A 25027-nucleotide genomic window follows, 5' to 3' on the forward strand; every position below is an offset into this window, starting at 1 on the left:
GAGAAAGTGTGGTGGAGCCTCCACACATTGTGCTGAGCACGCCTTTTGCAGTCAAAACGGCACTGAACTGCTGAACTTGGTGGGAAATATTTGCCAGCTGTAACAAGGTGATGTGAAACCTGGAAGCAACCACATGGAGAAGCAGCTACAGCTAAATAGTGGACATTATTAACTAGAATGTGTCCTTTACAGCCAGTGTTGAGCAGTAGTATGTTACTCAGTACTATTTAACTTTAATATTATTTCTTTATCCAGTGACAAGAAGTGGATTACAATTGCAAATGCTGATTTACTGCCTTACTAGATCAGAATGTGTTTGTTTTCCCTAATCAGATGATTAGAAATATGCAGAAAACAGTAAAAAAAGATTGTGAGAGAATTTTGCTTTGAAAGGCTGCCATGTTTGCAGTTTCACTGATCATTTTGTTTCAATAAAGTGGGTTTGATCCAAAAGAAACATAAACAAAAGCAATATAATAATGAAAACAACTAATGTAACCTATTATTTTTGATATTAAGTTATACTACTTTTTAAAGAATACTGTTCACAGCAGGTGGCAATGTTGATCAAAAACAGTGTAGGTTAATGATGTAAAGTGATGGCATCAGCGTCTAGCAGTGTGGAACATCAAGATGCTCACAGTGGTAACAAGAACAGGTTTTATTAATATTTTTAATACCATATATAATGCAATTGCATATCTTTGGCGAAAATAAATCTTCGTTAGCATACAAAAACCAAAAGCCAACAGCTTTAACTTGTTTAGCACTGTATTGGCCGCACAAAACGGAGCAAAGTAGTATAGCTAACTTTGCAACAAAATTTGGCAGTGGCAGAGTAATACTATTTCCATAAAGGTTGTGGATCGATTATTGCATCTCTCTTACAAGAGGAAACATAGATCAAGAATTCCTTTCAAAATGTTGGCATTTTTTCTGTTTAGCACAAAAAAAGGAGAAATTGATAACAGGAGGTTAGATTTTGTCTGTTACAAACATGCACTCATTCGCTTCATAAATAGATTCACTTGGAAGAGGATACAGGTTTGAGGAGGAAGCATGCAACGCTTTGAGTAATAAAACCTTCAGCTTGTCACACTGTCTTTCAGAAAAAAAAAAAAGAAATCTTGAATCACAATTTTCCAGTCTAACAGATGCAGGCAGGTCATTGTGGATAGGTATCTTGATGGTCCTCCATAGCCCAAACACCCATTCCCAGCAATCACCCCCACCCCGAGTTACAAAAGTCTCTATATGGCTTTGTTCTCCTGTATGAACGATACTATTGCCATTTGTTTTGTTGGACAGGAATTTTCCCAAACAAAAAAGGCTCAAAATGGCCAGTGAACGATCAGATAAGGAGAAGGAGGCACACTGGGACACAAGATCAAGAGTCAGAGGTTAGGGTTCACAGGGTCCGGAGTATGATAGGGGCAAAAAAAATTATCTTAATTTCCTGTTAAGTTTGTGCTCTTGACAGTACATTTGGAGCCCTCAAATTCAGCTGCGTATACCAGCGAGGTGCAACAAAGAGCCGGCAGCTTCCTTCAGCTCGTCATCTAGCTCCGGCTTGGCCTCACGTCGTGCCCTCTTGCGGACAGGCCACTTGATCGCGGGTGGACGCCGTGAAGTCTGGTGGGTGCCCCTCTCGTCCCAGAGGTCGGAGTCCTCGTCACTGTGGAAGCCCTCGCTGCCGGCACGGCGGGACTGCCTGCGGTCACAGCCTCCCTCATCCAGAGAGGATAGAGACGAGGAGGAGGAACGGGAAGAGCAGCGCTGCAGGGCTGCACTGCTGTAGTTGTGGTCCTGCTTTGGATCACTGCTCACCAGAAAGGCGTCGGGTCTGGAGAGGTCCAGTGGGCCGTCAGAATTGCCTGAGGAGGACAGAAATGGACAAACACTTAAGTAAACATTCAACTACAAAGTGATATTTTAAATTCTGATACAGCATTATAAAACCCACAAATGTCTCATATTAAAGTTAAGTAATAGGAATTGTACACACTTTGGCTGAAAATAGACTAAGGATAGAATTCTATTGTGACTTTACAGTAAACAGTTATTTTATGAAGAAGAAATCAGACAAACCACACTCTCAAACGTTGGCTTTTGTTTACAAGTAAAAAGCAGAAGTGAGAAGTTGTTTCTGTTCAAAAGGGAAAAACTGATTTAAAAATATCTTGTCGTATGCATGAAAAATGATGCATCTTTCTCAAGCTTTAGCTGCTGTAGCACTCTGGAGCCATTCAGAAAAGAATTTAGAAAACATAATTCCACCATTGTTGTAGCAATAGCGAGGCTCGTCTTTGGGCTAAGCTAAATAACCATCCACTTACTCTCATAGTTTCCTTAAGTAGTAATTTCTATAAGTAAAAAAAAAAAGGCAATTGAAACCTTTTTTTCCATACAAGACCAAAAACATTTTGCTCAAACAAACTGGTGATATACACAAAACAAATCAAAGCACAAAAAAAATAAAAGAAGATTCAAGCAATGATAGGGTGGTACATGTCTGTGGAAGGAGACAAAGAGTTGGGAGAATAGGTGAAAGTATGGCTGCTTGTGGATTCTCTTACATGGGTCAACGTGGTGCCCGGGGGCAGAGTTTAAGAGCATCATGGCAGTGGCAGCATCAATATCAGACTCTGGAAGAGGAGAGAACATGCATGATGGTCAGTCCTAGAGTGTGAGGGCATGGTAGCATGGTCTCTCGGCTAGGACTGGGGCTAGACTCCTCTAATCATTTTAAACCAGAGATATAATGATCTGATCACTGTTTAATGAATGGATTGGATGAACATTAGATTCATGAAAACAAACCAGAGGATATTGAGAGTCATCCAATCTCTACAGTCCTGACCAAGTGTCTAAAAGCCTCACAGCTTGCTTCTGGTGCTCTAAATTATTAATGATTACAGTGAGACCAAGTGCTCGACACTCAGCATCAGCAGAACCTCTGCCTGTCGTCAAGGTTACAAATCTAAGAGGCAGAGGAGGGAACGAGGAGGCAGAGACATTGACTGGGAGCTCTCAACAATATGGAATACATGAGGCATCAATGACTGGAAAGCAAGAAATCAAACCAAGAGTTGAGGGTAAAAGCACGGTGATGCTGAATGTTCTGGGACTGAAATGTGCAAAGGCAACATAATCAAAATACTGCACAAACACAAGCTAGGAAAAAAAAAAAAAAAATGCACCGATTGAAATTTATGGACATCTGCACATCGTTGAAAGGCAGGCAGCTTTTATCACATGAATCCAAACTTGAAAACAGATACGAGGTCACTTCGCTCTCACCTTTGAATGAGCAGCCTTCTAGAAAGTGGTGGGGAGGTGAGGAGGCACTGTGGAAGGAACGTAGACGACAGATACAGAAAACATTGAAGTTATTTGAAAAAGGGTTTTTTATGTCAAATCAAGTGAAAAAACTTCTTGAATAAAACAAGAAAGCCAGTTAGAATATGTTTTGCATAGGGTGATTGATTATGGTTTACCGGGGTGGGGAGGCGGGTGGTGTGCAGAAGGCATGTGCGGCAGGGAAGTGCTGCTTCTTAAGGGCTTGGATCAAGTTGGGGCGGTACTCTGGGTCCACACACCAAAGAGAACCTTTTCCATTGGCCTGTAGGGATGAGCAGGGACATTTAAACTATCATCAATGTAAGGAACTTCCCTGACAAGACACAAGGAAAAGTCTGATATTTACGGTTTGACCAAAATTATTATTATTATTTCTTTACAAAATTCCTGTTAGTTTCCCTTTAACTAAGCACATGTTTACAGCATTTATACAGCTGACTGCATTGGCAAAGCAGAACTTGTGATTATGTGAAATGTGTGTAGTTAATATTCATGTCTGCTGCCTTTCCAGCTTTTTCACTGCCATAACAAGCGTAAGACTACAATTTGTCCGAACAAAAAGCACCTTTTAAACACAAAATGCTAAACTTTTATTTAAAAAAACACTGTTTCTTTCTCTTAGCTGATACAGTAAATGGAAAAATCAACACAGTGATAGGTCGCATTTCATTATAGTGTCCTCATTTTGCACAAAAAAAACCTTAAAGCAATAGTTCTGAGACAAAGAGAGCGGAACACAGCAAACGCATGAGAAAGAATTCCTTAACAGCTTCAACAGAAGGAGCAAATAATTGCAGCTCTGAGTGAGGAATGAATGTGTCTCATGGTGATGTGTGCAGGAGTGTGTTAACTGTCACTTTATCTGATGGCAGCGTATTCTTGCCCAGCCTGGGAGGAGAATGGAGCGAGGAGGGAGGGGAATAACCTTGACTCAGATTACCAACCAGCCCTGATGCAGGAAGAAGGAAATGTCTCTATGGCAACGGAAACCACCAGCCAGTGTGTCATGTGAAACTATTGCTGGTCTCTCAGCAGACGAAGAGCCCACACTCGCTGTGCACCTGCATGCTGAGCGGTCTGCTCTGCACCATGTTTGCCACTGACTGAGCGCTAACCTCCATCCCATGGTGGGAAAATATCAGGTCTTAGCCAGACAGTTTTGGCACCATACACTATACTGGGCACAAGTCTGAACTCAAACCGAAGGCTCAATATGGCTAGCGTTGTGTCACTCCCTGTATTAATTATAGTAACATGCAAATGATGCTACGTATACTGGTTTGACACAGGCCTGAGAATGTCTTCCTGAGGATGTTTGTTTTGGTGTTTTGGTGTTTTGGTATTAATCTTTAAAAGAGCTAGCTCCATTTTCTTCTCCTCACCACATTTTTCAACACATATAAAGCCAAAAAGCTAAATGGAAACTGCAACCAGTAGGAAGTGAATTAGCAACTTTACAACTCATCAATCTCATCTCAGAGTGTTTAAGCATTTGTCGCAAACATGTGCAAATGAGAAGGCCAACTTCTCTATTTTACACCCTTCTATACACGAAAAAGCAGAATCAGGCTGACATTTCTTTCCTGTATGTCATGTTTGTTTAACTCGTCTTGCCTTGTTCTGACAGTGGGATTCTTCTTACCCTGGTTAAAACAATTGCACTACCTTGCAGCGGATCAGGAGATAAAATCCTATCTTAGTGTGCTGTGTTTGCATTTTCTCTGAAGGAGGATCCACGACCTTGACTGGATTCCACCCTCATTGCAGCAGTGACAGTGGGTCCTGCAGATGTGTGTTACAGTCCCAGACACTATCACATGAGACACACTGCAGCTTCACACAGCGACACACAGGGACTCACTCTACTCAAACAGTGTGTTGCTGTGTGAAGCTGCAAATATTGATCTATGGAAGATATAGTAAAATATGAATGTATACTGATCAATGTTGTGTTCTCAGTGTGTACAGGTTTGGGCTTTGTGTGCAAACCTACCTTTCCCAAACTCCTCTCCACCTTGCGGAAGCATTTGTTGAGGGACAAGTTGTGACGAACTGAGTTCTTCCAGCCAGTGGGAGCATTTGAGAAATAAGGGAAGTGCTCAAGAATCCAGCCATAGATTTCTTTAACAGGCAGAGACTTGCTGGGAGACTGCTCAATGGCCATGTAGATGAGCAGAGAAAAAGAGAAGGGGGGTTTAGACTTCAACGAGTCCCGCTCCCTACTTCTGCTGTGTGCTGAGGATGAGGAGGATGTAGGGCCCTGGCTCGACCCGTAGTCTCCCTCTATGTCAAAAAGGGGGCTTCCACTGGGCTGAGCTTCGGGGCCCCCAAGTGTGAAGTTCTGAAGCAGGTTCTCGTGAAGCCAGTTGAGGTTGGTGAGCTCCTCGTCCTCCGCGCCTCCAGTGCGATCCACACTGGTTGCCAGTGGACTGGATGCACACTCTGCCTCGGGCAGTGTTCCTACACCACAGACACCTCTGAGCCCCGTCCGCTCCTCTTGCATACCCGGGATTTCCGTTTTCTTATCTGGTGACATTCCAATGATTGGACCCATTAAACCAAAGAGGTCTGGGGGGAGAGAGAAAGAAAAGTGGTTGTTGAACTCAATTTCAAAGTGTTGAAATAACTGAATGTGGCATACTGGACTGATATGCTCTTCGTAGCAATGACCTTGTTTGTCTATGTTTTCCCTGAGGGCACAACCCCTGTAGCTGTGTCTGTCTTGCCTCTTTTGTACTTCCTGACCCTCTCGCTCAATGCCCCTCTTCTCCGCTCATGACGAGGACAGAGAGGCCCTCAGCTCCCCTTCCCCTCTTCACTCAAGCCAAGGAGCTTTGAGAAGGTCCTCTTAAGCAACTGAACCAACTTAAGGCTCCACTCCTCAACGCCCACCTCACTTCCTGACAGGACTCAGCCGCTCGTTATGTACAAATGAGCATGAAACCATCCAATAACTGCAGGGACGAGTGGAAAGCCTCCATCTTACAGAGGGGATGGCTCTTACAGGCTGATCTCCCGCAATCAGACAGGATCAAGTCTCAATTTGTCACATGCCAGATTAAGTGGTGTGAAGGGGCTATAGCTGCAGTCAGTCATTTAAAAGCATTGAGAAATTCAATTTCGCCAGGAGCCCTGTCATTAACAAATTCCACCAAAGTACTCTTAATAATAAGACCATTTCTACATGAGCTTGGAGGAACCATGTCATCTTGTGTAACATTGAGCATTTTAATTGAACCAAACGTTCAGCATGTACTGTAGTACAGGTTTCGACACGATATACAATATTTCTACATCTCCTACCAACACAGACACCTGCATGATTGAGCTAATTTACTGTGGTCTTGCACATTGGTTGGTGAGGCCAAAAGCTCACAGAGATCACTCTCTGACTCAGCTACCACCAACCTTTATGAATTGGGTGTCACCATGACAACCATGTGGTCCCTTAAACTAAGAGCAGAAATCCCACATACAGTCAACAGAAAAATAGGTAATCTAACAAGTTGCCCTGTGTTCTGGAGTGGTCCTGAATGCTCTGGATCCACACCAAGAAGGGAGTGGGATTTTCAGGAGAGGAGAGGGAAGGAGAGGTGTGTGGTGAATGGGTATATCTTTCCATATCTTAGTGTAAGAACTGGGTCAAAGAGAAGTGTTTGCACAGTGCGCAGTACTAGCAAGGGAGTGTACAAACACTGGCACACAACAATCAGTTTGTGAAAGCAAGTCAGCAAGGACGGGAGCAGGAATAAGAAGCCATTAATGAATTTACGAAATGACCACTCAACTCTGAATTAGGGGAGATACATAAAACAGAAAGACAGAGGCACTTCAAAATCTAGTGCCATGACTTTTTTTTCAAGACTAAAACACATGGTACATTTTGGTTTATTCTATAGATGGCTTCAATTTGGCTACATTGTGTTCCACATTCTTATGCCTGCCAATCCTCTACTGCAAGCACTGCTGTAATTTCATTTTGGTACCACGTGTACCTCTTTGATTTTGCTCACAACCGAAGAGGGAGTAAGTCAAAGAGGTTCCCAGACCAAAATGTAAAGGGACAGGCAGAGTAAACAGAGGAAGCAACACAACAATAGGGAAATCCTTTTTGCGCAATAAAACCAAGACAGAAACAGCCAAGTGAGATCCAGGGATTGAGAGGAAGGCAGAGGGAGAAGGGAGAGTCAGCTGAGGCCTAGTTGGTAGGTAGGCTATGTAAAGTCTAGGATGAATCACAGCTCTCAGCAAAATAGTGCAATGAGGGGCAGTGAGCGAATTGGCCATTTGTCTATTCTCAAGGGACAAAACACAAAAAAGATATTCCTTGACAAAAGGTTCCTGTTCTGAATTTATCCTTCAAATTTAAGCCTATATTGAGCTGTGCATATTTTTTAGTAACTGTTCAGGTAAAGTTAGGGGCATATTTTCAACAATGTAATAAAGAATAGGGGTTGTGTTGACATATTTAAACAACATAGATAAATAAAAAACAATGCAGCCAACTGACCAACCATGATGCCCTACTTTGGGCTGTTCATGATGAGTTTAAGCCAAGCCTACATCATGACCCACGTGCTGTGTTATATTATCCAATAAATCCTGATGACAAACACTTAGCTCTCAGTAACCAACAAGCTAAAGCCCCTTTTCAACTGGATAAAAAAACAAAAACAAAAAACACATAACCACATATTCATTTCTGGGTCAAATAAATCTATGTGGATGGTACTTTCTTGGATGTGTTCTTGAGCATGAACAGGACAAACATAAAGGCAAACTTCTCCACTGGGTCTACTTGCATTAGAAAAACCTATGAGTCAAACCATAACTTATGGTCTATAAGAGGTATAAGACAGGTCAGCCAAAAAAGGCCTAAACTGCATCAGGACCTCTGTCGATTAAAAACATTTTTTCATAGTCAGAGAGAGTCAACTGTAAACACTACTTTATTCCTCTTTTTCTGTGTATTTGTTTATCTGTTGTGGCTGGGGAATGGAAATAAGGCATGCCTGGAGTAAAGTGTCAGACTGCTGATTCACCTTAAAAGCACCAGAGAACTGCACCTCAGTTCTTCCACATGGCACTGACCTCTCAGTATGGCCCTTGGGTACCAGACAGCGCTTATCCTCTTTTGAGGGATGCTCCAGAAGACCACATTTGAATATCAACAGACAGGCAGGGTGGACAGATGAGAAAGCTGCTCCACATCCAGCCAAACACAGAAAATGTTTTACCATGACTGCAGCTGGTCAATTACCACTGTTGTTACGATGATCGCAGTTATCATTGCTCTTATGAAAAGGCATCAAAGAGAGGCGGCTGGGAATGCAGTGAATGATGGGATGCTAGAGTGTAAAAAGTGAAGAGGGGAGAGGGAGCTAATCAGCCAAACTGGCCTGTTGACTGTAGCTCATCCTTGAAAATATACCAAAGCTGCTATGGAGCTGACCTGATGGCTCATCTGCAAGTTAAAATAGCCCAGCGCACCGCCAGCCTCATCATATTCATGTGCAAACAGGCAGACACTAACAGCAGGTGCCAAGGCACATTTTCCCCTCTTTCAAACTGCTCTTTTATCCTGTTAAGCACTTAGCCTATTCAAAAATACACAAAGACATATGGAGATAGCTTTAAGTGGCAAATCAAGCCGTTGATGTGTCAAATATGTACAGGGGAAAGTAAAGGAGATGATAGTGGCATAAAAATGAAGAGGTTCTGGTTGGAGATGTTTTCTGGGAGCAAACCTCACAATCAGGACTCAGTTGCCACGGCAGCCAGTGTTGTAAGGGAAGCAATTGTGCTCACGTCTGTGCATGAAGAGAGAGCTAATATGGGGAGATCAATACAGGCGGAAAACGCTGAGGCCAGCAGTCTGCTGCTGTTCTCCACAAACCTGTCTGACAAAGAGTGGCGTGAAAGACAACAGCCATCCTGGACGTCATAGCACTTACTGACTAAATGACAAACTTTTAATATTATTTACCATATAATTTAAAAAAACATGACAAATGACAATTTTCATGTAAATGATAAAACAAGATTTCAGGAGGAAAAAAAAAACTAGAAATAAATAGAGTATGTAACTGCCTGTTAATGCTAACACCACACCCTTTCCACAAGAAATAAACCACCTGACACAAATCAGTTACACCTCTGTAATAAATACACAAAGGTGTGTTGCAGAGCCCAATGGCAAGGGCTGTAATTTGAAACCCTAACTGATATTTAGGTGACTACTCAGTCAGGCTGGAGCTCTAAAACTGTGAATGAGACAAAGAAGGACTGAGTTGTAGTGGGAGAGACGGGGAGAGCGATAGAGAAAGAGGCTCTTCCAGAACAACGTAACCAAGTGTCAGTGTTCTATTTTATGGGCGGGTCAAATTGTACCGTAACAAATAAAGCACCAATTGACATGAAGGCTAATCGGGCTACTCTTAAATAATACATCTCTAAATTAAATTACTCATTTGATTAAAATGACACACTCTGTGGCCGAGGTGAAGAAAACAGAAAAGGCTTTTTTTGCTTGCAAAAAGAATCACGCTTGGCCCTCAGCTCATACAAAGGAGCGGTTGTTTTTGCTCTCGTCATGTTTCAGAAGTGCTCAGTATTCACCTCACAGCCTCAAACAGAGGACCGGGAGGGGAGGAAACACCTCCCGCCTGTTGAGGAAGTTCATTTTCAGAAAACAAATTCAGACTTCACACAGAGATGGTTTGACTTGTTCGGCACCAAAAGAATGGAGTCGAGCAGCGAGGTGGCACTCGTCTAAGTGGCAGGATCTACTTTGGCAATCTATGAATTCCACCATGATGTAGCTCATAGAGTCACAGGCTGATGCAATTACTTAACAGCTAAAGGGGAAAGCAAGCTAAACAGTGGTTCATGATGATGATGTTTATCCCAAGACATTGATTTCACACTGAGTTTTCAAGCTCAAACTCACTGTACTGCACTTTGACTGTCAACAGAGACGAGGCCTTCCAAAGTACATGCCTTCCCCCCAGCCAACACTGCAACCTTATCTTTTGGGTCATGTGGCCTGTGAGTTCAGTATGCAAACACTCGTCACCAATCAATGTAAACAACAACCAAGAATACTTGAAACTTACAAAATCAGCACTAATTTCATCAGACAATTTGCTTTACAAATGTGTCTTAATGCACAAATCCTTGTAACGAACCAAAGAAAGGAGGTTTTATTTTTAAGTTTCAATACTATGGGAGCTTAGCTGAGGTTTCAACATCAGCCCCCTCCGGAATGTGCTATGTAAAAGATTACCTTCCATGTGAGTGCTAAAAGTGTTTGTGATTTGTGCACAACAAACACAAAAACCACCAGTGAAAAGAAATCAAGAGACAACTTCCTTCTTGAACTCAAACACTTGTATCTGCATTTTACAGCCATTTGCAAGCCATTTACTTTTACTGTATTCCTGTTCTACAACATAAACAGCTTTAATTAAAACTGACATTTTTGGTTCAACAAGATACAAGCATATCAATTAAAAAAAAGCTATAAAAGATGTATTACTTCCACCAAAGAGGTCATGTTTTAGTCTCTGTCTGTCTGTTTGGGAGCAGCAAAGCTTAAAAAGTTAAGATAGATTGTATTTTAATTTTCTCCAGGGTGTAGGTAGCTCAAAGAAGAAATTTAAATTAAATTTTGGTGGTGATACAGAAATGGTCGTCTTTTGAGTAACACTGTGGGAAACGGAGTGGCCTTGGTGCTCTTTTTGCTCTCTGTAGTAGTTCACTGTTTTTAGGGCAGTGTATAAATTACTTTCTACTAATTAGTGCTACTTCACATTTATTTTTCTAAAAAAAAACTGTTCCTTTCTTATCAAAGCTGATATCAGATGTAATGAACATGGGGCAACATAGTGAAATCAGAACTAGAGGGTGCACAATCACACAAAGAATAATTACACCTGTCTGTGCCTTACAAGGACACAATCTCTGTCACACCTTCAGCTCAAATTAAGTTCCATCTTAAATTAACTGAAATTTTCTGACAATAACTCACCATAGAGTTGTGAGAACTATGCCACAGACCTTTACAGAGAACAAAGCTCTACACATGTTCAACAGAGCATTGCTGCATAAATGTGAACTCTGTATAATAACAGTGTGTGGTGTGTTATTTTTATGTTTACTTTTCATCAGACAATAACCATTGCTGTTCTAGAGGCAATATCGTCAAAGGTGGTGTTTTCTGGCACCTCAGTTTGCACTCAGTGTATCTTTTCTTTTTCTTCAGCCCCAAACATCCAAGGAGACCCCAGTCATTTGCACACAAGTTGGTGAGCCTGTATAAGTGCTGTCATGCCATCATCAATAAGATAAATCTCGTTACTTCAGCCAGAGCTGACGAGACAAAGGCCCATTGTGACACAGGACACAGCCATGTTTCCGTCTTCCTTTCTCTCAATCAAGGAAATGCTTACATGATTGTTGCTTTCAATGAGGCGGGCCCTAATGAGCTATGTCTTGAGTCCACCCAGTCAACGTCAAATGAGACAGGCACAGGACAGTCAGGGAGTTGGAGAGTGGAGGGGAAGGGAAGGAGGGGCCAGTGCAATCAAGAAATAACTGGAGCGAAGGAAGAGGTGCCACAACAGGAAGAGCACTGTAAATATGCCCACTTTCACAATCAACAACAATTGTGACAAATAAAGTGTTCGAAAACAATCAGTAGAAACATTCACACTGTGAATTTTCAGATTAGAACAACCAAATCTCAACCTATTCACGTTTTTTGGTGACGTCATGAGAGTAACTACAATAAGTTGACCGCAGTTTATAAAATGGTGACAGCTGTTAGATGAAAAGCTTTTGTGATAAAAATAGATGTAATTAAGCTGCACCATGATCTCTCTGGAGACGATGAAATGATGTAAAACCATTAAAAGAGACAAACTGATCATCTTAGCTGAACAGGGCAAACTAAATTCACAGCTACCACCTATATTTGATTAACAGAATGTCAAAGTGGAGTCCACACTCCTGGGGACGTCCCTATTTCAAAAACATACAGGAGCAGCACCCATCTTTCAAGGAAAGAGGACATTTCTTTAATAAAATTATGAACTTTCTTTTACTGACAGTTATATACAGAACTGCATTTATAGTAAGCTTGTCTACTTTCACTTAATTTATAACATACTGTGAACAACACAAAATTCAACACAAAAACACAGAATTATAGATATATATACACAATCACATACTTATTCAACCTCTAAATTAAGACCACTATAAAAATCAAAGTCACTTGGTAATTACAGGTTATTCAGAGAACAACAGGTTAAAAATATAAGAGTTTTTTTCTGTTCAGTCAATCCATGAGAAACAAGGTTTGAACAGTGTTGCACAATCCCAAAAGTTTCTGCCACATGCCACAGGCTTTCGTAATGACAGCTAGTCATATACCAACAACAGACATGTTAGATTTTAGCTAACGCAGCCTATCCTTGGGTCAGAGTATACAATGCTGTGATAAAACTGATTACATGGCAGTACCACCATTTTGAACTACAGATTCTGATCCACTCTTGCTTGGACAGAGGATCAGAGCCTGAAACTACAAATCAAGAACCAAGCAATTTCCTGATTAAAATGTTTTAAAATTAACACTTAGTACTACGTTGTCACAACTGAACAGGAAAATGGAGCTCAACTGGATTTCAAGGGGTGGTCTCTTGTGTTATGCTGATTCACTGTCATCATACATCCTTGTGTTTTGTAAACAGAACAGAAAACGCAGTGACTTCTCAGAAACAACTGTCTTAACCAAGTTGTAAAATTGGTAACTGGTTAGTTGACACGAATAGACTTTGATCTTATCTAATCAAAAAATGTTAACAAGCAAGTCAGGGTTTACTGCCAGGACTGTATGAAACCACCAAAAGAAACATTGAATCTTGGAAGCAGTTGTCACCACAAGCAGTTGTAAATTCAGGTTATAAGTTGTGAACGGTTAAAGTTAAATTTCCCTTACAATGACAGGTACCTTTTTGAAACATTGTGATAAAAAGGCGACAATAGTACACTGCATTAATTAGTATATAATGCTGGTCAGTCTACCCCCATTTCACCTCTTTCCGAGATATAAAATAAGTCAAAGCATAACTGAATGGTACCTGTGGCACCTGCGATATTCCAGAAATGATCAAATATCCTTACAACGGTGTACGACAAATATTCAAATCCTAATAGCTATTAAAGATTATAGCCATTTCCAATCAGCAATAACTGCATCACTGGGTTAAGACAAGTCTTATTTATAGAAATGAATGCAAGTGTAGCAGATACTTGTCTATTCTGGGAGGCAAAAGTACTTACCCTTCTGAGGCTTCGGTACATACCAACATGTACAGGAGTGGATACATGTTAAGACTACAACAGACACCAGATGGTTTGACCTACAATATGACCATGGCGATTCTGGCAATAAAATAATGACAGGTTAACAACAACATCTATTTCTTTTTTTGTCTCTTTCTGTCCCTCACGCCCATGCTGCCTTTGTCTATTTACCACTGGGAAACTGACAACTAAGAAGATAGACAGTCACACCCTGAGAAAATGAAAACAAATGTTCCCATCAACCTTTCATAAATCAAACATATAAACAAAAACCCGTCCAAAAAAAGGTAGCAGGTAGTTGAAGTTGATCTATTCAATAATTAAGGGAAAAGGGCGTTGCACTCTGCTGCTTGATCCACTTGGAATCATTTGCAAAAACATTTGAATCTTAGACCGCTGGGGTCACTGGATGCTATTAAATCAACTCTGGCTGGAGATGATGACAATAGTTCCATGTATATTTGTGATATTTTATGATTCAACTATGACCCGTGCGGATGTTCGTTAAAACTATGGATGGTTTATCCTTTTAGGCTCCTGTAGAAACAAGATGGTGGACTCGATTAAGCAAACCCCTTGTTTTAGTTACATATAAAAGGCTTGGTCTAAGGCTTTAATTAACAGGACTTAAATTAATAGTATAATATTTTGTTTTCTGTAAATGAATAATGTATCAATATTTTATGATCGGGTATTTATTATTTTCAAAAATATATTTTAAAAAGCATTTTATAGATACTATGATATATTTTTTAAAAGATTTTAATGAGGCTTTCCTGTTTAAATAAAAGTTATATTAAGGTTAAAAACATGTGTCCAACAGGATTAAGCAGAGATGTTTTTCCTGCACTCTGATATTATTGGTAGAGCACTCAGTATCTGGGACAATCTTGTGATAATCCATTACATCATGTGGTCAGCTAGCAAGCGTAGCCACCAAGCCGCTGCAACTGCTCATTGCGCCGTGAAATATTTTCAAGTATTTGTATACATAAGAGCGTCAAATACAAATCTTAAAAGTGACACCAGCAAACACACTTTTATTAACGTGGCTGTGTGCTACACATTTGCAATATAACGCTAAAAACAAGAACATTTAACGGCACACTGGCATAAAAGCGAGTGGGAAAGGTGAAAGTGGTGTTAGCAAAAAACAACTAATATGCTTTGACGCTAACGCTAAAGACGTTGTGACGTTTAAACACCACAGACTTCACACTACTACGCTCACGAGCGAGCGCTGCCAGGAACACAATGAGGAATACAAAGTTCGCGTAAAGAAGTGGAGAAATTGCTCAACACTTCCCGACACGAGGCGGACATTTGTGAGCATTCGAATCGCACTTATAGTTCAGTGTTGTTCAGCGACAATTCCGAAGTAAGTTGAATTGCCGTGACGTCAGCTCACCAGCACAAAGTCGCGGTGACGGACGCTCAGTGAAGGCGAATACAACCACTGCTAGCGTTAGCACAGCATTTCAACTGTACCGGAATATTAGTACACCTGCTCTACTTCCACATATCAAACCATAACAACGGCTCGGGGTCGTGGCGATCCTTCACTAGCTTTACGCTTCGAGTCAACACAGAGAATTGAGGTTAACATTAGCTAGCTGACTGACCACATGCTGTCGCCTGGTCCTGCCATGCTGACTGCTCTAAGCAAAGTCACATTTACTTTTAGCTTGTTCGAACCAGAAACCGTACACCGCTTCAACAACACTCGTCATACAGAGAAAACATTTTTTTTTTAAAAGAACAAAAAATGGTGATAAACTTACATTCATGCACGGCGTGCCTCGCTGTGGTGTGTGTGTTTAAAAGGACACGTTCGTGCGCAGCAGTTTATTCAGATGTCTGTCTCACACAATGTCAGAGATCAGACCAGCAGCTGCTTCCTCCATACACGCGGCGCGCGGATCACACACCGCACGGCAACGCTACCAAACCCTCCTGCCGTCGTCATGGCAACAGGTCCGCTGCAGCCAATCAAAATCCGATCCCCTCCTATCTCCCCTGGCAACTGCCGCAGCGCAGGAGCTCCGCGAACGCGCACGCCATCCCATTTTGCACCGTGCTTTCACTTCTATCGCCCGCTGCTTGTAACGTAATCTACAAATGAGGTTGTCGCTTTTTTTTAGTGTTTTAAACAGACTTAATCATTGGCGATGCATCGCCAAGTGTAGGATAATAATGTGATTAACTATAAATACAATAAAGTGTGTCTATGATCAAGTCGAAAAGGTCCCAAACACATATATTCCCGCGTTATTTGGGCTACACAAACACCTCGGGGCGGAGAGAAAGGATGTGTCACCACACCCAGTCTCATGACGATAGTGGACCCTCAACAAGGCCCCTCCTAGAGTAAATGATGATTCAAGGAGCATGAGTGACATGTACATTCACACCAGACTCGTGCTGGGTGATACCTGAGCGTTTGTGCAAAGCAATAAAGTAAAGAAAATAAATGGGAAGAGAAAGAAAAAGAGCACAGTTAGATTTGGCCAGAAAGTAAAAGTAATTTATTTTATAGTATCTATATCCTATCCAATCCACTTTATTTATAAAGCACATATAAAAACAGCACAGTTGCCCCAAGTGCTCTACAATAACATACATAAATGACACAGCTAAAAAATAAATAAATAAAGAAGTAAAAAATACATAAAAAAAAGAAAAAGTGAAAACACAACATCTCACATTCACAGGGCTATTATACGTCACATATAGCTGTGTTTGGATAGGAGTACTCCCAGAAAGGCTGTGAAACTTTTTTGTGTGTCTCTTCCAGGCTATCTGTTGGGTGCAGCTTTACTGGCCAACTGACTTCACACCAAACTGTAACTTTCACATAATGGTGATACCTAACTCATCTCGCCAATTCCATTTCATAGGCGTACACGAGTGGCCCTCTGTTGACTGATCCTCTGTGTTTGCTTTAACTGTGTCTCAAACTCGAATACTCAGTGCTGCTGTAAATACTTAAGCAGTGGTGTCGATGCACACCCATATTTTTCTACTTCTTTTCAACTGGACAAACAGGCTTTGCAGCAGCATAATGACTGTTATGTGTCAGAGTTAATGCCTGTCTGATATTGTGGGAAGTACTTTTTTTCTTGATCTGGAGCTTGTGGTTTTAACAGCAAAGTTGCTCCGTTGACTTCTTCTTTATTTATTTTATTTTCTGTTACAATGTGATGAGTATCTATGTTTTAAAGTATATACAAGTCAGGTGTTTGAAGAGAGATTTACTGGCTCCTTCATTTTCATTAATTATTTAATTGATTCATTCATGTTTTTCTGAGCCATTGCGCAGGTTGCTGTGGCATCATTTTCTTGCACACTGAGCTATTCTTAGGGCCAGCGAGCAGCTTAGACTGTGTCCCATTTTCCCTTCAAGAATCACTCCCAGGGATGATGAAGTTGCAAATCCAGCAAATGAGAGAGAAGAACTAGATGCATGAATCACCAGGGAAACACTTGATTGAAGATGCCTTGAAAAGACAGATCCATTAGTCCGTGTGCCTGCAATGGTGCTAATCTGATTGTAAAACTGTTAGGCTAAAACAGCGTGCCCCACTGACCACCATCAGAGATGTTCACAACGGCACTGGAGCATTTCCTGCGTCATATAGCATGCTGTCTGACCAAAAATTTGTCAAAAATTGTATCAAAAGGTCTAGGTAAAGAATAGAAGGATTACAGACTTTGAGAGGAGTCCGTGTGAGGCAGTAAAAGTGGTACAGATGAAGAGATGAACAATAAAAAGGTCTGCCTGTGATGGAGGGTAGTGAGCGAGTATGAATGAGGATGCAGTGTGTCTTAGCAGCCAGCCTATGGTGGCGTAGTGGTCAGGAGGCCGGCTGCATTAATGGTCCATAAATCTGCGTGGACTGGCTGGTCTGATGCCGCCCCAGTGAGACCCTCTCATGTGGAAAATGAATCAGACCATTTTTACAGAGCACAAGTGTGGATGCTCTCACCCTCCCCTCGCTGCCAGCGAGCCGATAAGAGCTGCTGCACACGCACGGCACTCCATTTCAGCAGGTCTGGAGCTCATAAAAGTCTCTATTAGTGACAAGCCTTGTTTGTATGCTGCTCTTCATTCAATCTGCCCTCTTGCCTTTGTTGTTCTGATTCCTGTTTTCTTTTGTCTCATTTCACACAGCTTTGGTTTCTGCAGTGGGAACCCAAACACTTTGATGCACAGACAGTAAAGAGGTGAAAACAATACAGATCAAATCACATTTCAGAGGAAACTAGTTGTTAAGACTTTGAACAAGATGTGAATCTGTCTAATCTCTCTTACTCACACAAACACACTGCTCTTAATAATAAGTTCTGTGTCTGTTACACTTTGGATGACTTTAGCCACTATTTTCTTCCTTGGTCAAGTGAGGTCACAAAGTTCAGCCACTGTCCTTGTCCTTGCAGAGGATTTAGATGTTCAAACAATCATCGGCAATTGTTATGGGAATGAAGATCAACAGACAAGTGGCACCCTGATCTAATTAGTTTGAACCGTCTTTGAAATGCGAAAATACAGGAGCCACTGTGAGAAATGTGACACAGATTAAAGAGGGCTAACACACTGAAACACACGCTACTGCATGTGCACACATGTGCACCATGGCATTTCATTTTCCTAGGTAAGTATGGTGAGGGTGGTTACTAGTTAAACAGGTTGTATTTGCATTCTCTCTAGGACAAAAATGAAACTTGACTGTGAAGCTTTCCAGATGCCGCCTGCTGGGTTAATTGCACTAGAAGGAAAAACTGACGGTCAATGGGGGGGGGATTTAACATATTTACAGTGAAAACAGTGTAAATATGTGTAGACCTGCATGCCCTTTAACTGTCAGCTGAGCAACCAGGCGCGGTCCGCCGTTTCAAATGCAACATTGTCTTTGTTCTTCAGGTTTGTTTTCCCTGGAGCCTTTGCCAGATTCGGCCTGCAGTTATCCTCATGTGGAGAGTGTGTTTGCCTACAGGAGCCTTTGTTTGACAATCCTTTGCTGCTAACTGGGTCTTATGAATTGTGTCAGCAGTGCAGCAGTGGGCTGATTGTCTGTTATCTGTCAGCAGATAACTGTCACCTTTAATGCACAGGCAATAAAATACTCAACATGTAGGGCAGAGGAATGATCCTTTCAACAGTGAAGCAAATATCCTGTAATTCAGTATTGATTGAGTCTATTTGTTCAGGTTAGATTGGACAGATGCTTGTATAAACAGGTCCAAGTGTCTGTTCCAGTGGAGAATTAAGCGTACCAACATTAACCAAGCACTGTAAGTTTAATTTCCTTCATGGAAAAGAAGCCAGCAGTGTAACTAACTATTAAGTAATTTGGTTTATTTGAGCTCAGTAAACAGTGAGGTAAACAATCATGTAAACTATTTGTAATGACGCATTCACTAAGCAACAGAGACTTCAAGTATACTTACAGTAGACCTTTAGTAACCGCTCCAAAAAATAAACGATGATTCATTGCTACCTGAAAAGTTCAGGTTGTATTTAGTGACAGTTTGCCAAGCCTTACTGTATCAAGTGAGGGACTTGTTCCACCTAGTAATGAACTTTGGTCCCGTTTTTTTTCTATTTCATTGCCTTCAGTGTTGTTCTTTATTGACCAATATCCATGTTATCCCTGGCACTTTTAAGCACACTAAAACGGCATGACTCCCCTTTTAAAGACTTTCAAATGGCCCTGCCATACAATACACCACATGCAGGGGGCAATTGAATTAACCCATTGATCTGTAGCTGTTCTATTGCCCAGCTAAATTTTGTTATTCAGCCTAAATGACTGCTTCTTGCAGGCAAATGAACACTTGCAGTCAATTAAGTGAGAAGTAAGAGGGGGATAAAGGAAAGATGTCCCACTCTGACATGTACCTGCCATTTAAAATGGCCCATCAGCGATGTGGAGTCATGAAGTCTGTTCAGCCAATGAGTTCAACGTAAACAACAACACAACACCAGAAGCTTTGTTTCTTCGACACTCCCTTATCTTTTTACTGCATCTGGTCCTCCCCGCCTTGCCTTCACAGACACACTTTATCTTGTGGTACAATGGTCATCTTGTGCCTGGCAGTGTTGTCTGGCACTACCAGCTCTGCTAGTGGGCTATGACATGTATGAGGGATTGGTAGTTCTCTTTGAGCAGTGTGAAAACGTGTGTATGGATGTTTCCTCATGTGATGGTGATCATTTTTAACAGTAGTTTTAAATTAATCGCTGCAAAACATGTGACCACATGTTGGTGTCTCATTGTTTTTTTCCACCGGCTCTACTCGCCTCGCCATGCCACGGCACGGTTTAAGTAGCATTTCCACAAAAGCGTGCTGAGTAGGTACTATAAAGATGATTGGTCAGACTGCCGGCCACTGACTGGCCAGAGTGTCGTCACAGGAAGAGATGTCCCACACACAAATCAAGCCAAACAGCGCCAAACTGTAGATCACTTAAAACTACTTAACAATCCTAAAAATGTGGGTTAATCTCCAACAATGACCAGGGAAACGTCTATATTTAACAGAGGAGTCTGGTGTATTTAGGGACAGTGCTGGCGATCGCGAGCGGCATCACAGACCGCTGCCGCTGTAGTCTGTGGATTAGGAGGCTGTACTCTAGGGACGTGTTAACAGAAATCAAGCCGAACAGTAGATCAGTTCAAACTACTTCACGATCCTAAAAACGTGGGTTAATCTCCAACAACTACAGGAGTCTGGTGTAAAGTCACTCGTCAGTCGTGTGTGTATGTGTGTGTCGCGTCTAAAATGAAGTCACCGCAGTTTCTCTCAGCTGTGCAGTCATCTCTGCCCACGTTAAGTAGGTACTTTTTTATAGTGGAGATACAACCTAATCGTGTCATGCCGTGCTGAGGCGAGTAGAGCTGGTCTCAAACCCTGAGGTTATCGGATATGTCCAGTATGTAACAGTCAGGAGAGTATATTGACCGAAATTTAATATGCTACTACCTACTGTATGTTTATGTACATGTATAATGTATACTTTAAAAAATAAAAACTGTTTGGGTTCATGGCTTAGAATAAGCTATATATATGTTCTCTTGGCAAGGGCCTTGCCTTACTGTGGCCACCATCTTGCACGGCCATGCATCCAGAGCATCTTTGAGTGGAAGCTTATTACGCAAACAAAGAAGAATGACATCATCTCTGGTAAGCGAAGGCTTCCATAATTGCCTGACATGCTTGGGGAAGGGAGGGATGAGCTGAAGAGTTGTCTGTTTTTTTTTTCCACAAGATGTTTTTAATTCTTACTCATTCTTGTGACCTTTAATTCAGCTGTGACGTCTGTACAATGTCAGAAGTAGGGTGTGTGAGAATAGTGCACTGGTGGCAAAACCAATGCGAACCTAACAATATTAACGTATTGACAGTTAATTTGTATGAAAATGCTGTGTAATAAGCATGTTTGGAACAAGGCAGGTGGCATCGATGAAGGGGTTTATCCGACACGACTGTGTGGATGTCTGCTTATGATGATACAAGTATGTGCGTTGTGTGTCACATACAAGCGCACGTATAAAGTGAGAATGACCTGATGCCTGAGGGGCAGGGCATAACCTGCCTGGGTCTACAGAGAGCCTGGCTGACTGTGAGCGGGCACACGGATGTATAGTGTTGAGAAAGTGGTGCAGTGCTTCTCTGTGCCTGGCTGAGCACTGGGTAATGAAGCATGACTTAGAAGAGAGGAGAGGAGTGTGTCTGCAGGGTAGGCATGGCCCTCGTGTTCCTATGCAACCAGGGCGGATGGCTAGGTGATGCAGGACCGCCTCTGTTCTACTTAGTTGTCATGCTGCTGCCACACTTTCTTTCCCTTGTTCTGGTTTGCTGTCCCTTCTTCCTCCCTCCTCTCCCATCCTTTTCTCCTGCAGCACATAAATGTGATGGTGTCAGACATCATCCCTCAGTTTGCCCGGTGCGCCCCCTGCCACCACCCCCACCCCACCCCAACCATGTGACAATATACAAAAGGTCGTAAAGATAATCAATGAACATTAATCCACATTATCATGTCATGTCATATGATTATCAAACGAGAGGGAATTAATCAAAGAGTTTGATGTGATTGAATCTGGTAAAATTGGATCCAATATGAAATAACCGGTAGAAAACCCAAAACACGCTTGAGTATTTGTATATTATTTTCGTTTGTTTAAATTAGACTCTTGCTTTCTCCATTGATTTCTCCTCCTTCCTGTCTGTGAAACAGTTGGCTGCACTTGCCCTTTCAACCGGAGGTCTAGTGAGAGCAGATGTGCTTTTGTTTCAGGTGTGGTGGGCTGGCTGTGATACTTTCCATAAGCAGAAGTGCTTCTTCTTTTGTATTTGTATTTACACTTTGGTGGATGCATGTAATGAACAGTGCAGCCATTTAAACAAGTTCAGTCATTCAGACGAGGGTGTTCATATGAGCAGAACATTGGAGATTAAAAAAACAAAAAAACAAGTCATGGTGTCGAACTGTGTGTGTGTTTATGAGTCGGGGGGTGATTATGGTTATTATTTCAGAACTTGCCTTTACAAGAGTTGGCAGTTCATTGTCATTAAGTGTTAATAAACTAAATGACAACAAGAGAGAAGCAAAAGACAACCTGCCATTATCCTCTGTGACTGATCCTCATCCGAGACACAGCATTACACCATTACAAAGACAAACTCTAAACATATTATCATCTATTGTGCAGCCACACATTTTCTGTGGGCAACAAGTGTAGATCTATTCTTAGCTGATGGCCTGGGCTTCTGCACTTTCTGTTCCTGCTTCTGATACGTTGAATGGATTGAGGTGTGATTCAGTCCTGCCAGGTCTGACTGTGCTAGTGTAGCCTGTGTCCAGCTGTATAGACGGTGGGGCCCATCGACCATCTGTCCCCCGACCAGCAGATTCAAGGCACTGTCCCCAGAGCAGAGAACGAGGGGGTGGAAGCGATATGAGGTCGGATGGGGGAATCAGCTTTGTGTTGCCATAAAGCTGTCTTTCCTCTCTCCTAGCAACGGCCTCCCATTTCCTTGGTTTTGGGTGGCATGGTCCTGTTGGTCGGTGTGCAAGGCCCCCTCACTTACTCTCTCTGTCCTATTTATGGTAATGAGCCATCTGCCCTCTCTGTAACAGCCGCCCAAATAGAAGAGAGGCTGGGAGGGGGGTGTCTCTGACAGACAGTCAGAGACAAAGACGCTTATCCTGTTGTGTCTGCCTCTGCACCAGTGGATGCCTTCAGATATGGATAGGATTCAGTGATGGCCAAGAATGGAGACAATCCTACAACATGTTCATCCTGTTACAAGGAAGAATGCAGTGTGTGTGTGTGTGTGTGTCTGTGCATGCGTGCGTGTGTAAATAGACAGAGAAAGTGATGGAGACAGAGAGTGCTACCACCTGCAGGTCAGTACATTAGGTTGTTAGACACAAAGAGCATTTGTATTTTTAGTGACCCCTCCCCAAGCACACTCACCCACAATATTACACAACACTGCCATTATTGAGAGCCGCTATATGGATGCACCTTTTTAACTTGGTGACACAGGAGAGTGGTGGGCTCACCAGCCAGTGCTGAGCCACCCAGCATTCAATAGACCTCTGTTGCCACTGGATACTAGATTGGTTACCAAGCCAACACATGTGCCTCACTGTCATATCTCCTACATATTAGCATCAAAAACAATAGATCTTGACAGTTAAGATGTCTGTGTTTTAAGCTGTAAAGGTACCTTTCAGTATATTAGTCTAAGAGGGTGAGTGCTCTGGTATAATAAAAGATATTTTGTCAGTCCATCTTTGTCATCGGAGGAACACAGCTAGTGGAGTGTGAACAGAAAGGTAATTAGTGTTGTCACTGAAAACACCAAAGAGTAATCACTTCAATAAAACTGCTGATTTAACAATAGATGGCACAGCAACTATAACAAGAACTTTTACTTAATGCGAACAATGGGTTTCTTATAGTACCATTTTCAACACAAGGTGATCCCACTGAGGCCAGCCAACATTAACCTCATCAGACAGACAGACAAATGGGTCACTGACCACAGAACAACAATTTACAGATGGTCCTGCTGACAGGTCCACGGTTGAGTGAAAGCACAAGACACAATGGGAAAGCACACAGACAAAAAAAAATTGAAGTTTGTATGAAACAACAGCATTGCATCAGTTGTGCATATGCTGCCACCTAAAGGCAGTTGCAATACAGTTTTACAGGTACTTAATGAATCAGTGGAACTGTATTAATTTAGATGAGCCATTACATGTGCCAATTAATTAGCCTGTTGTCACCACAGGGACATATTGATATCCTACTCACATGCAATGCAATGCTGAAAATAGCTGCTATAAAAAATGGGGTTCGGTCAGTCAAACAGGAGGTCATGGTTCAATGTATTTAATGCACACAATCAGTAAATGACAAACTACACTACTGTTGTCATGGCAGCAGCCTATGGGGCAGGAGGTCTTGGAAGATAAAAAGCAGGGCTTCCAGTGCCTGAGAGGAATTAAAACACTCATATATGTACATCAAACAAAACAAAAACTGGTGTTTCAATTGCGGCGTTAAAGAAACTCTAGGGTGAGGCATTATTAAGACAAAGGAGAGAAAAAAGACACAGACAAAGGTAAAGTGTCATGTGATGCTCATCTTACCAACACATGTAGTGACTACTTAGAGGTAGAGGTGAAGAGACATCTAGTGGACAAGCTGTCTACTACATAGATACACAGAGTACAGGTCGTGTGTCAATTGTCTGTTTTGATTAGACATGAAGTGAACTTATTACTTATTAAATTAAATAGCTAATCATATGTTGCAAAAAATATGCATTCATTTCTATTCAAGTTATCACCCTTGTCAGTGTAAAATGGCAGAATTACACACACATACTGTGTTTGGAGTACACTGAAACATTCCAAACAGTATGTCAACAAGTTGGTCTGATTAAACAAACTTTGTTTAATCTGATCGACTTGTTGATATGTTATCTCTTGCATTCCCTTTATAATGATGATATCAACGCAAACAGACTAATCACAATCACACATCAGAGTAATTACCCATTGATTACATGATTAATCATGCGATGATTAATCAATGATCCACATAATAAGTTGAAATAAAAAAAAAAATAGTATTTACCTGTCCAACTGTTTCAATGTCCAGTCACATATGGATTCCATTTTACATTTGGATCAGGACACAACATTGGTATTTTGTATTCTGGGTCATGCAAGGTCATGGGGGTTGCCCCGCTTCCTCCCACAGTCCAAAAT

The 25027-nt window shown here is 41.7% G+C and overlaps 1 protein-coding gene across 3 annotated transcripts; it reads right to left on the bottom strand.

Moving 5' to 3' along the window:
• Positions 1 to 646: 646 nt before the first annotated feature.
• Positions 647 to 15688, bottom strand: foxn2a (forkhead box N2a). Of its 3 annotated transcripts, XM_044046052.1 has the most exons (7): positions 15513 to 15688; positions 13708 to 13809; positions 5354 to 5928; positions 3498 to 3622; positions 3301 to 3347; positions 2577 to 2645; positions 647 to 1874 (listed from the first exon to the last, which is right to left on the bottom strand). In XM_044046052.1, the coding sequence occupies exons 3-7, from the start codon at positions 5912 to 5914 to the stop codon at positions 1501 to 1503; spliced, it is 1176 nt and encodes a 391-aa protein (XP_043901987.1). In that variant the 5' UTR covers positions 5915 to 5928; positions 13708 to 13809; positions 15513 to 15688; the 3' UTR covers positions 647 to 1500. The 3 variants fall into 3 exon arrangements, with proteins under 3 accessions (XP_043901987.1, XP_043901986.1, XP_043901988.1); XM_044046051.1 differs by lacking the exon at positions 13708 to 13809 and having other exon boundaries at positions 15513 to 15681; XM_044046053.1 differs by lacking the exons at positions 2577 to 2645; positions 13708 to 13809 and having other exon boundaries at positions 15513 to 15683.
• Positions 15689 to 25027: the final 9339 nt, after the last annotated feature.

Source organism: Solea senegalensis, linkage group LG15, assembly GCF_019176455.1.
Source record: "Solea senegalensis isolate Sse05_10M linkage group LG15, IFAPA_SoseM_1, whole genome shotgun sequence".
In the NCBI taxonomy this organism is placed as follows: Eukaryota; Metazoa; Chordata; class Actinopteri; order Pleuronectiformes; family Soleidae; genus Solea; species Solea senegalensis.

Excerpts from the sequence above, each read along its gene's own strand:
- foxn2a (XM_044046052.1), bottom strand. The coding sequence starts at position 5,914 with ATGGGTCCAATCATTGGAATGTCACCAGATAAGAAAACGGAAATCCCG. Across the intron at positions 3,623-5,353 it reads TGGAGAGGAGTTTGGGAAAG|GCCAATGGAAAAGGTTCTCT; the intron begins GTAGGTTTGCAC and ends TCATCCCTACAG. Across the intron at positions 1,875-2,576 it reads CGGGCACCACGTTGACCCAT|GCAATTCTGACGGCCCACTG; the intron begins GTAAGAGAATCC and ends TGTCCTCCTCAG.